Source organism: Pterocles gutturalis, unplaced genomic scaffold, assembly GCF_000699245.1.
Source record: "Pterocles gutturalis isolate BGI_N339 unplaced genomic scaffold, ASM69924v1 Scaffold41365, whole genome shotgun sequence".
Lineage (NCBI taxonomy): Eukaryota > Metazoa > Chordata > Aves > Pterocliformes > Pteroclidae > Pterocles > Pterocles gutturalis.
The window spans coordinates 1-12,692 of record NW_010139697.1 but is presented as its reverse complement, the minus strand read 5'-3'; the positions used below and the strand labels follow the sequence as shown (position 1 = coordinate 12,692).

Below are 12,692 nucleotides of genomic sequence, written 5' to 3'. Positions count from 1 at the left end.
GCTGTGTTGCCCGGGCCCTCCTGACGGGCAGGGCAGGGTGGAAAAGGGAGAGGGCTGCAGTGGGCACCCCCTCCGCGCCCCCCTTCTCGGTTTTGGGGGGTCCGGGGGCTGAGCTGGGCCCGTCGTGTCCCAGGGCCGCGTTCTTCGAGGTGAGGCCTTTCCTGGGGGTCCCAGTGCAGACAGGGGATGCTGAGGGGTGTGGGGTGGTGTCAGCTGCCACAGTCAGGTCGTGGAGTAGCTGAGGTCTTAGGAATATCTATTCTGTTTGTTTGTTCTAAGTTTCTCTTCAAGCGGGAATAGCTGGTAGGTCGTGGTTCTTGCATCATATGGGCCTTGGGTCATGGCTCGCAGCTGTCCCAGGGACTGGTTTTGAACGAGTCTTTTTATGTCTTTCAAACAGTCTGATCAGTTTAACTCATTGGTTCAAAGTGTGATTTGAATGCTGTTGTAATGAGCAGGTTCATTGCAAATTCCTGATTTTCTTTATTCTCACTCAATTCAGGATTTCCCAATTCTGTGCCAGACATGTCTTGGAGAGAACCCGTATATTCGAATGGTATGTGCCTGTCTGACAGTACAGTCCTTTCCTCTGTGTTGGCCCTAGAACTGCTGGGTTTCAGGGACTAAAACAAGCTTGGCTATAGGAGGAGCTGCCGAGGTGCATGTGCACTCCTACTTAGTTGGTTCTGCACAACGGGATTGGGTTCTGGCCATTCTTGATATGTGGAGTCATGGCCTTAGGTATGTGATTTAAGAACTAATCAGTCAAAAAGGAGAGCAAGGTGATACAGTCCAATATCTAGAGTGCAGGAAATACTCGAAAACAAAGGTTTGGTACTGCTAAATTGAGTGACATGGAGAACAGTGAGCTGCTGAAGTATTAAATAACTTAGCAGGACTTCTAAAATGTGAAGAGTATGCACCTGTAAAAGTAAGTTAAAACTGTCTTACGAGGTCTGTCTGATGGTAATTCAAATCCTTGTTTGTTGACTTTGGTTTTCTCCATGCAGGATGAGTCAGTCTCTTTTATGTTGCTTTTCTCTGTGTTCGGTCTGGTTGCTTATGACCTACATTTACATTATCTGTCCTTTGCATTTCCATTCCACCGAGTTTCCTGAGAGAAACTGTGACATTTTTGTGAAACATAATCTGACTGTCAATAGAGACTGTCAGTTTCTAAACCGGTTTATTTTCATGTACTTATTTCACATAATGATATAATCTTTGCTTAAAAATTCATGTTCCATTTCATTCTCACCTTTCCTTGGTGCATGAAGTGGGGCCTATAGTACTGTGTTTCTAATGAATCTTTCCAAAACAAAAATGGATTGAGTGTTATTTAGGATTTCTTTTGTCCTGTTGACTTGCCAAGGTGTAAGCCCAAAGCGCAGATGTGGGTGAGTCTGAATGCAGTATAATTAGGGAAGAAACCACTGTGCTATAACATCAGTGATATGCTTCATGATTTCTGTTGAATTGATGATACTTCACATTTTCTTTTATTGTTTTTGATTATGTTTCAGACCAAAGAAAAATATGGAAAAGAATGCAAGGTATGTTTGTTGTCTTTTGAAGAAATAACATCTAAATTGGTGTGCATCTGGGAGTAATACATTCTAATGTTACAAAACCTGTTGTCTTCAGAAAAGTGCTTATCTGGGTTAGCAACTTGAAATGTTTCTGTAACTACATCATTTTTAGGTTAGTGCACTTTGTTAGACAAAGTCAGTTGGTCTTAAAATACTAAAATTGCCGAAGGCTGTTCAGACAGATTTGGGATTTGCTCATGTTTATCAGAATTAGGTTTTGCAAATATCGTGCTGTATTTGAAGGTGTTTCAGCTTTTTAAATGATCTCATATTTTCTTTTGCAAGTTTGCTTTTACTCATAAGTGGCGTGTAAATAACTAACTGGAGTTTACATTTTCTTTGAATATGTTATTCATGGCTAGGTGCTGATTTGTGTTAGCTGACTAAGAGAGAAGCCTTGCTTATTTCTGAGAGCAAGAAATATTTAGTGTTGTCTTGACTGAGGGAAATTAAAGGCATTTTTTGCCCTTTTTATTAGTTGTTGTCTGAGGCAGGGAGAAAGTATGTGTTGAAATCTTGCTTCCCTTCCTCACGCTTTACATGCAGCAGAAGCAGATGCATTGTTCCACCAGGTAAGACAGGGAGCAGTAGTTGTCTTCTGGACCAAAAGGCTCATAACCTGTCACTGGGTGTGCTGCTATGCTGGTGACTGATTGACAGATAATTGGTAATTTATCTCTAATAGCTCTATACTGACATCACCTGGAATGAAGGAGAATTTCTTTTTTCCTTTGAGTAGATCTGCTTTCAGCATGCAGGTTATTGTAATCAATCAAAAAAACAACAACAAAAAACCTTCTGAAAACTTTCTCCTGTCAAAGTAAGGCACTAAACAGAGAGGAATATTTCTTGAGGTCTGAATCTTAGCACTAAGATGAAGGAGTTGTATTTTCAGTTTAAATATTAGAGGTGTTTAAACTTTCAGTTTCCGTGCAAGAACCAGAATGGTAGCTTCATTGCTGTGTGATAATGATACAAGTGTCAACTTTCTGTCTTTCAGATTTGTGCCAGGCCTTTCACAGTATTTCGCTGGTGCCCTGGTGTTCGTATGCGCTTCAAGAAAACAGAAGTATGCCAGACATGCAGCAAGCTTAAGAACGTCTGTCAAACCTGTCTGCTTGACCTGGAATATGGTGTGTACCAAAACATGAAAACTAAGAGAAGAAGCTGGTCTGCTTGTCTCTGAAATTAAAGTTGGTGAAATGTCTTTACACGTGTGCATGTAATTGGCACGGTTGTCTCTAGACAGTTGTGGAGAAGAACAGGTCTTGGTGATCACATCTCTTCTGAGGTTCAGGGGTATACCTGAACAGCAGCTGAGTTATCTCTGACTAACACACAGTGCAGTAACTATTTCTGCTCTTTCAGCTTCTGCTTCATATGGATTTGTTGGGTTTTTTTGTTTGTTTCATTCTAGGTTTGCCTATTCAAGTCCGGGATGCAGGACTCTCCCTTAAGGATGAAATGCCCAAGTCTGACGTCAATAAAGAGTACTACACCCAGAACATGGAGCGAGAGGTACGAAGGTGTAGTTACAATCACGCTCGCTGTGTGGATGTGTATAAGGGAGGAAAGGGGAGGAATGACCTAGCATTACCTTAAAGTCATTTGCTTGCTCTGATTCTGTGCATTAGTTTTCAGTGGTAATATATGCATAATTATTTGTGCTTTAACTTCTGTTTAGATATCCAATTCTGATGGCACTAGACCAGTTGGTGCGCTAGGAAAAGCTACTTCTACCAGCGACATGCTGCTGAAGCTGGCTCGGACCACTCCTTACTATAAACGTAACCGTCCTCACATCTGTTCCTTCTGGGTGAAAGGAGAATGCAAGAGAGGAGAAGAGTGTCCCTACAGGTACAGATACAGCTTAAACAGTTGGTCTGTTCCCTGTGGTCAGGTACAGCTCCCCTTGGGGTTTGAAGAGCAGGAAATGCTACAGGAGATGGAACCCTGTGACGGGGGTCAGCGCAAAACTTGCATTCAGTTGTCACGCAGCGCCAGTGAATGAATCTTTGTTGTGGGGAGTTAGCTGCGAGGTCTTGTGTTTTGCCAAAGCAGTGACTGCAGCTCTGCCCTTGCATAGCTCATTTTTTCCCTTCATGGTGTCAGTCCTCTCAATCAGAGATCTTTGTATTTGAACAAGAGGCCTTTTGAAATCCAGCTCTTGTATTTTGTAGTGTTGAGTGCTCAGCTGTCAGAAGTGCCGTTCATTCAGAACTTGAGGCAGTCCTGGCTGCATTTTAAGTTCTCAGGGCTTTTTGTTCCATTTTGGCACGTTTATGTGAGCAAGGTTAAGTATATAAGTGACCAGAGGCCTTTGGAAGGGAGGGTGGCAGTTGTAGTAATTTTAACCTGACACAGCTGTGACTGGTGTCGTGATTTGTTTTCTGAACCTTAGACATGAGAAACCTACAGATCCAGATGATCCTCTGGCTGATCAGAACATCAAAGATCGTTACTATGGAATTAATGATCCTGTGGCTGATAAACTTCTGAAACGAGCATCAACCATGCCTCGTCTAGACCCCCCTGATGACAAGACTATCACTACACTGTATGTTGGAGGGCTTGGAGATACTATCACTGAATCGGATCTCAGGTGTGTTGGTGAATTTGCATCGCCTTTGCCTTTTTATGTGATGCTTTGATTACTGCTCATCTTCAAATGAGGAAATCTCTCTTGGAAGGAAGAAAATAAATCTGGTTTTCAGTTTTCTTAATGGTGAACTGCTTGGTGGGCAAGTGCAGAGGAGTTGCCAGCTTGTTGGAGAACAGATAAACAGGCACATTTCAAATGCTTTGGTTAAAATTTCTCTCTTTAAAGATGACTCATCCTTCTGAGCTGTTTGGGATACTGTGTTACATTTTTTAGAAGAAAGTCCCGTAGCCTCTCTCCAGCTAGCTGCTGAGAAAAGCTGCTGTGGAGTTTTTATTGTTCCATAATTGCACAAAGGAACAAGAGACTTGATTTTTTAATGGTTAGTCTGAACTGGTGATGGAGAAAAGAAAGGATCTGAGCATATCTATTTTAGCACATAATGAAATCCTGTGTACCCTGTGGTTGTGAGGAGCGGGGTTTCATAATTGTTTTTTTCCCCCCATACAGAAATCACTTCTACCAGTTTGGAGAGATTCGGACGATAACTGTAGTGCAGAGGCAGCAGTGTGCTTTCATCCAGTTTGCCACCCGGCAAGCTGCAGAAGTGGCTGCTGAGAAATCCTTCAACAAACTCATTGTCAATGGTCGCAGACTCAATGTCAAATGGGGAAGGTAAGTGTGGGGGAGGATGCCTTGGAGGATACTGCCACAAGGTCCTTCACTTGATTTACGCAGTCTTGATGAGCAGGTTTGGATGTGTTACACTGGAGTAGATCATGATTTGGTAAATAGTTGGGGTCCTCTTACAGTTTGGTTTTCTTTCAGCAGTGGCATCTGGGTTGGAGATTACACAAATTGTGTAAGGGATTTCCTGGTTGAGGGTTATGGATGAATTTCTGTAGTTTTGCTTTGAATCTATTTCCTGTAAGCATTGTTTGCACACTTTGTACCAGCTGTCTCTGATGTTCTGTGAATTTTTCGTCTTTGGCCTGAAGCAATGGATCTGGATTAGATAATGTAAAAACATTGTGATGCGAGTATCTGCTTATCCTGCTTTTTCTCATCCTTGTTCTCAAACTTTTCTCTGGTTTTTAGGTCCCAGGCAGCAAGAGGAAAAGAAAAGGACAAGGAAGGCACTACAGAATCCGGGATAAAGCTGGAGCCAGTTCCAGGACTTCCTGGAGGTAAGGGAGTTGTTTTCACCTCTGAAACATTTAAAGCTGACCTGCTTCCATGAGAGAGGCTGGTGCTGAGCCTCCGAGAGCAGTAGCAGAGTTCAGGACAGCAGAGGCAGTGGTGAGCTCAGAGCAGATGCTTACAGTAAGTTTGCAGCAGATCCAGCTGGGATGGAAGGTGAGCTTTGTCTAGAAGCAATTTTTTGATGAGTGTTCTTTATGTGTTGAGTGAAAAGTTAATGCTGAATTAAAGTTACTTAGGTCTAAGATACTGGCAACCCACGCTTTTCAAGGCTTGGTTAATGTTTTCCTAGTCCACTGAGTGTTGTGTGACAGAAAAAGCAAAGCTGGTTTCAGGTGAAGAAAAATGTTGACTGGAGTTTCAGTGCTGTCCTGCTTCTCGCTCTGGTTCATACATGCAATAGTAGCAGCAGTTTGCCCTGTGGAGGAACTGATTGTGCCTCCTCTCTGAAGGCAGATACCTCTGTGTATATTAACCAAGACATTTTCCATAACCACCATGTACTTTTTCTGCAGCTCTCCCCCCTCCTCCAGCTGCAGAAGAGGAGGCTTCTGCAAATTACTTCAACTTACCTCCGAGTGGCCCTCCAGCCGTGGTTAACATTGCCTTGCCACCTCCTCCTGGCATTGCTCCGCCACCACCCCCAGGTACTTGTGTTTCCCCTTCACGTGGGGTCTCTGACGTTGTGTTAGACGATCTAGTCCTCCTTGCTCAGCTGCGCTGTAGCGCTGGTGCATGCCGTGAGTTGATTTTCCTCATCCCTGATCATGCAATATAAACAGATGATCTAAATGAGCTGTCAGCACAGTTTAATTAAACCAAGCTGCCTGTTGCAGTGTGTTCACTTGCAAATTCTCAGGCATCTCAGAGATCCCTGTTACTGGTACTGAGACCCACTCAGTGCTTTTGCTGGCTGCGTAAATGCCACATTAACCTGAACTTCAAAGGGTGGTTCTGCAGCTGGTTGAATGCCTGCCTGTGTTTGGCAGTGTGTTATATCTATCCCGAGACCCGTTTTTTATGGGATGTCAGACTCTTGTGGATGTGTTTGCTTTGCTCCACAGTTGAGTGGAAAGCATTTAGATTGGCACTGCAGACACCTGTCCCGTGCCCCCAGCAGCTTTTATCTGTGAGTAAGGATGTGCGCTGGGTAAGGATTGTTCGCAGTTGTACTGGAAAGAGGGGAAGGAGTTTGGGGATTTGAGGAATTATGAGAGATGTGCACTTTTCTAAGGCACAGCTGTAAGCCAGCTGGTCTGTTGGTAGTTTTGAGCAGTAGTACATCAGCGATGGTTTTTCTGTTGCTTTGTCTGAACCTGACAACTTACTTTCTGCAGGTTTTGGACCACATATGTTCCACGCCATGGGACCCCCGCCTCCCTTCATGAGAGCCCCAGGCCCCATTCACTACCCATCTCAAGATCCCCAGAGGATGGGTGCGCATGCGGGAAAGCACAGCAGCCCCTAGCACATCGAGCCACCCTCAGCGTTTAAGTAAATGCTATTTTCTAGTTCCCGTGGTAGCGCCGTATGTTGAGCTGTGGGTGAGCTAGAGAAGCCTTATTTCCCTGCCTGCAGACACCGGGCAAGCTGAGCTCCGTGTCTCCGCTAGCTAGTTGGATTGTTGATACGTCCCAGATCTTTAATTTAGTGTTGAGGGGTGGGGGTGGGAGGGTGGGGGGCAGACAGAAGGGCTGTCGGGGATCTGTGGATCAGGTGTTCCAGAATTACAGTGCTATCCATGTATCCCATTTGCACACTTTTGAAATAAACTTCCAGAAAAACAAAACCAAACCCTTTTCCAGACAGTTTTATATCCTCAGTCTGAACACTAGGGACTAGTTAAGTGTAACCACAGACTCTTCTCTCTGTCAGGTAACTAATGACTTATTATTCTAACGAGGTATTAAACCAGAACAGAATAAGAGCTGTAAAACAAGCTTATTGGACGTGCCAAACCTATGGCTTTGCCTTAGTATTGCCACGGAATTTCCTTTACACCTTTTTCCTGACATCTTGCTTAAAAAAACCAAACCAAACAAAAAACCCCAAAACTTTTTTAGATACTTCACTTGTAATCCTGCGTGTTCTGAGCAAGACAAGTGTTAGGTCATGCGAGCAGCCCCTGGGGTAGTGCAGGCATGATGTGGAGTGACAGGTTAGCAGTTGCCTGTTTTAGCCCTGGGCTTGTGTTGCTGACAGCAGCAGGGGGAGGATATGGTGCAGCTGCAAGCCTGTCCAGGGTATATTTGGAGCATGATTAGGGCTTGGAAGGCCTGGGGATACAGCCTCCTCTTAAGCTGTGAGGTGGATCCCACTTCATCCTGCTTTGATAAGACATGAAGCTTTTCTTTCTGTGCTGCAACTACAGTGTTTGTCCAGGAGCAACTGTGTCCTGCATGGAGCCTGCCGTTGAGTAAGCTGTATGTACACGTGGCTGGAGGATTTTAAGTTTATCTGTATGTCAGCTGCTTTCATGTAATGGATCTGTGGACATCTTTCTGTAAAGCAAAACATGATGGGACCTGTTCTGAAGCTTCATTTGCTTGTTTAAAAAAAAAAATACATTAAAATATTTGAATTTTTCAACACTTTGCTTAGACCTTGCTTCCTGGAGTACAGTGTCTGAGGACCTGGATTTTTATTTGGCTGCTGCCAAAGCTAAGATGCAGAGCGGGCAATGACAGCGGGCCCCCTTTTAGTTCTGTGTGCTGTCCTGTACCACACCATGGGGTCCCACTGGTGCTGCCACCGAAGGCCCCTGTGATGCTGCCAGCCCTGCCAGGCTGTTGGAGGTCATGGCTGGCAGGCAGGTTGGCTTTCTCTGGAGAACAAGCTGGGCTTTGGGTGCAGGTAGTTAGTTTATTTTTTGTCAGGTAAGAGCCATCCCAGGGCAGTGTTGGAGGATGGGCAGAGGGGCTGCTGGTGGATGAGGGAGGCTGCGGCGTTTGCCACTGCTCCGGCCCCAAGTCTACAGCTGGGGCCCGTGAGCACTGTGCAGACAAATCTCGAATGCGAGCAAGTTCACATGATTGCAATTTATTTATTTCCAGCCAGGTCCCCAGGGGCACACAGGTTCTTCAGCTGATGGACAAAGGAGGAGAGAGATGGGTTTGGAACAGGACAGCAGTTGAGCATTTTAATGTTTCAGGAACAGACCTTCTTTCTTTCCGTTTGCTCGTCCCTTCTTGCTTGTGTGGGAAGAACAGAGCAAGGAAGGTTTCCTGACTGAATGGTGTGTTGTGGCAGCAGGATCCCTGTGTGGGATTTGCTTGGGGTGTCTGCACAGAATTACAAATACACTGCGCAAGTGAGGCAGCTGTTAGCTGCATTTTCACCACAAAAATTTACTTGCCTGGTTTAACAACAGTGGTGGAAAAATAAATTTTTATCCTAATGCTTGTGCTTTTGCAAGATTAAATAAGGGTAAGGTTAAGAACCTGACAAAAGCAGTTGTAGAAGGCCTGTGCTAAGTCAGAGATCTTTGTTAGCAGGGGCTTCCAGATGTTCTGATGACTGTCCTGTGGACTGCTGTTAGCTGCATGTCCCACTGTGCGTCACTGCTGTAAACATTGGTGTAGTCATACCCTCGCTGCTGATTTTCACATTCGTGGAGGAGCCTGTGCCTGCTCCAGACTCAGGGCTGCGCTGCTTTTCCTTCGCACTGCTGTTGAAGTTGCCAGAATACCCAGCGGTGCCTTCAGACTGCTGTGATTTTGCAGTGCAGCAGGTCCAGGGCCTGGTCCTTATTGACCAACTCCATGAAGCCAATCTGGCGTAAGTCGATCGAAGGGCTTAGATGTTTAAGCAAGGCATGCAAACGGCAGCAGGAAGGGAAAAATATCAGCTGCCAAGTGCTAGCCAGTAGCTTGTGGAAAACGAGGTGCAAGTTTCCAGCTCCCAGTGTTCCCCTCCCGTCCATCCCGGCTGTGCTGTACATGTGCTGGCGAGCAGGCAGAGCCCTGTTCAGCGTTGGTTTCTGTTGTCCAGCCAAGCCCACGGTAACTGCTCTTATCACACCAGTGCCTCTGGTAACTTGTTTTGCTGGTGTTCCTCAACCATCGCCTCCTCTCGCTGTCCCGACTGGAACGGCAGATGCAGAGCTGTCCTGAAGACGGAATCTCTCTGCAAAGGCACCAGCTGATGGAGCGGGTCTTGTGTGTTGGTGAAGAAGCAGTGAGGCAGGTTGGTGTGTTGCAGCTGGTGGTCCTGCCATTTTCTGCGAGGCAGGGAAGAGGACAGGCTGTACCGGAGCTTACGGGGCTCTGCTCGCCCTAACGATGAGAACTTGTCTGGTTAGCTTAGCACTAAATGCCCCTGTGACAATGGCTGGTACGAGGGGAACTCAAAATGGTCCCAGACTTGAGCTTGTCCAACTCCCATGGAGGAGGATGACAACCCGAGACCACTAGCTTAGCTTTCACAAAGAATACTCACTCCCCTCTCTCCTACCGTGCGAAGTATGTTTGAGTCTAGCGAGAAAAGCAGCCGTGGCGATGGGGAAGGGAGCGTGCGTACTACAGCTCATCGCTCTCCGGTAGGATCCGCACCCAACCTTGGGCAGCTCTGTTGAAGTTGGGTCTGTGGGAAATCACCTCCAGGACGCTCAGGTGATCCAGGTCCATGGCAGGCACAGAGAACAGGTCGCTGACCAGGGCTTTGTCATACGGGGTGGGATTCCTGTGGCACAAGAGAAAACAGGCTCAGAACATCACAAGGAGAGGTGGTGCAGGTTGTAAAAGCAGGTCTGGACTTCCCAGCTATGAGCCCAGCAGCAGGCTAGCAATGCCTGTAGCAAGTGACAACCCTCCTCTTCCTCCGCAGGATGCTGTTAGAGTCTCTGCTAGCCCAGAGAGGTGTTTCTCGTGTACAGAGCCAACCTCAGCTCAAGCTTTGGCACTTGGAGAGCGAGGTTTGGTGCCTGAGCATTGGTGGCTGTGCAGGGGAGGGAGGAAGCCTGTTCCTACCTTTACTGTCTTCTCTCTTGATGGGCTCTGCCAACAGCAGCAGAGATGTTTAGCATGTGACAGGGGTTAGACTGAGAGCAGGTGAGGGTGACGAGCCCCCTGCTCTTTAGGCAGTGACTGGTCTGCAGCTAATGTGTTCTGCAGAGGGCTGACAGTGCTGCCTCCTGATTGCTCCCACACGTGTGCCGGCAAATGTCTTGCTCTTGGCCCTGGCTCCAGCCTGCCTTTTGGGACAGCTTCTCTTGAACTATGAGTAACGGGAGGAGCAGTGCGGGGGCAAGAGCTGTCATCCCTTTCTGGAGAAATGTGGAAAGAGATCGGGGAAGAGAGTGCCAGCCCCTGAAAAGCCAAGAATGTTGGTTTTGGAGCGGCGTATGGAGGCTGAGCTCTCAATGAGGCTGAGCTGGGAATGTTTGCTTTGGGAAGCACTGCTCGAACATGAGTAACGTGGCAGTGTTTTGCAACAGAGAAGAAATAATGGTGGTGAAGGTAAATGAGAGAAGATTGTTCCAGAAATTTTCTCTTTTCTGGGAAAGGCTCATCCTTCTCAAAGCTTGGTTTTTTGCTTTCTCTTAAGGCAGCACACCTTAACAAGGTGGCGGAAGGTCTTTGCATCACAGCCTGAACGTTTAAAGCTGGGAATAAATCAGTCTGCTTTAACGCAGATGCTGTTGAGACAGTGAGTCTGCCCTTGCCCTGTGACCTGAGCTGTGCCAGGATTCACCTAGCTTTAGGCAAGCCCACTGGCTTCTCCCTCGCTGCTTTGTTCCAGAAAGCTTGTTTTTCTGCCGTTTGGTATTTGATGAACTGAGAAGTGATTTAAAAACCAACAGCTTGGAAGATCATGAAAACCCCAGTTAAAAGCAGATTGGCTCTGTGAATCGTCATGCCTCAGTGAAGAATTAGAGGAGGTGGCGAGAGGCTTGGTGTTAAATTAGAATCCATCTGTATTAAATAACAGTTCAGGACTTTAAATAGAAAGGCAGCGTGTGAGAGGGGAGAAATGGTACGGGGTAAAGCATTATTCAGAAACATGCCCTTGCTTCAGTCCCTCTCCATAAATAAATGCCAAGGCAGGAACATGGCTAAAAGTTGAAAGAAAAGAGCCAAGCGTCTGCAGCAGCTCCTTGTTCTCCCCTTACGGCACCTCCTCGGATGTTCCAGCTCCAGGAAAGCTGGAGATGGCTGAAGAACTGGGAAGAAGACCCTGAGGGAAGAGCTAACATAGCCCCTTTGCTGCCCATGGGTTCTTGTCCCTTCTGTTAACCCCGTCCCCTCTCCCCCTCAGCCCCACTCCAGTGCAGACCAGTGCACTGCCATGCTCCCACTGGTGGGGGAGGGGAAACATGGGTGGGCTGAGTGTGCTGCAGCCTCGGGCTGTGCACCTCGCCAGGCACCACGGCACAGCTGCAGAGACGGGCATGGACCTTGCCAGGCTCATCCACCACAGACTCCCCGGCCTGGAGGCTTCCATCTCAAGCAGGTGCTGTTTGGAAGGAATCTGGTGACCTCTTAGCATCTTGTGGGAAGATTAACCTTATACCCCCACTGCTTTCAGCAGCTGCTTGAATACCTTCAGGAAATTAGGAGAGAGACTTGGCACTGTCTGTGCCATTCCTCCACCCAGCCCAGAGCTGAGCCCAGCTGGGAACAGGGGTGATTCTTTCTCCAGGACCACATGTATGAGAACTAGTCCTCCCGAGTTTCATCCCTGAGGTTACCCAGTGAGATCAAACTGCTTAAGGCTGTGTGAGCCTGTGGTGGAGCTGAGAGGAGAATTGGAGAGCTACTGGAGGCAGGGATCTTTGCACAGGAGCCACGGAGGAGCTCCTGACCAGGAAAAGAGTGACCTGGGCTCTTGCTGCTCTCCTGTGGTGTATAACAAGGGCACGGACCATTGTCCTTCCCTGGCAGGATGGTGGGTGCTTCTTGAGGCTGAAGGGTTTGGCTGAGGGCTGGACAGGCTGGTGGTGCTGGCTCCCGGCCAACATTACCTGTTGAAGCTCCTGAAATCCCATGGAAAGGGTCTCATGGGCGGCTGGATCTCGCTATGCACAGCGTTGTCCTTGTCACCAAGGAGCTCCTGCCATGGGGAGCGGTAGCCCTTTGGGATGGCGGTGACATTGAACTTCTCCGGGGGGACTTCTTTGAGGGGGCTTGAGTATCCTGTGGGGAGAGAGATGGTGTGAGCTGCTGCGGGTGCAGCTGGGCTGGGGCAATGGGCTGAGCAGGGGAGAGGGGCTGGGAACAGCCCTGCCTTCGCATGGCCGTGGAGGACCAGCTGCTGGGGGCAGGTTTACATATGTATGACATAAATACATGTTTTATATATATATA

General features: G+C 47.3%; 2 protein-coding genes across 2 annotated transcripts; one reads left to right on the top strand and one right to left on the bottom strand.

Moving 5' to 3' along the window:
* Positions 1–502: 502 nt before the first annotated feature.
* Positions 503–7,182, top strand: RBM22 (RNA binding motif protein 22; the record flags this gene model as incomplete). The annotated part of the gene is made up of 10 exons (XM_010083413.1): positions 503–556; positions 1,524–1,553; positions 2,590–2,722; positions 3,007–3,107; positions 3,274–3,446; positions 3,991–4,191; positions 4,699–4,863; positions 5,287–5,375; positions 5,904–6,035; positions 6,726–7,182. Coding segments are annotated over 10 exons (1,209 nt in total), but the record flags the coding sequence as incomplete, so codon positions are not given.
* Positions 7,183–9,905: 2,723 nt separating this feature from the next.
* MYOZ3 (myozenin 3) lies at positions 9,906–12,521 on the bottom strand (the record flags this gene model as incomplete). Its single annotated transcript, XM_010083412.1, has 2 exons — positions 9,906–10,068; positions 12,350–12,521. Coding segments are annotated over 2 exons (335 nt in total), but the record flags the coding sequence as incomplete, so codon positions are not given.
* Between the last annotated feature and the right edge of the window lie 171 nt (positions 12,522–12,692).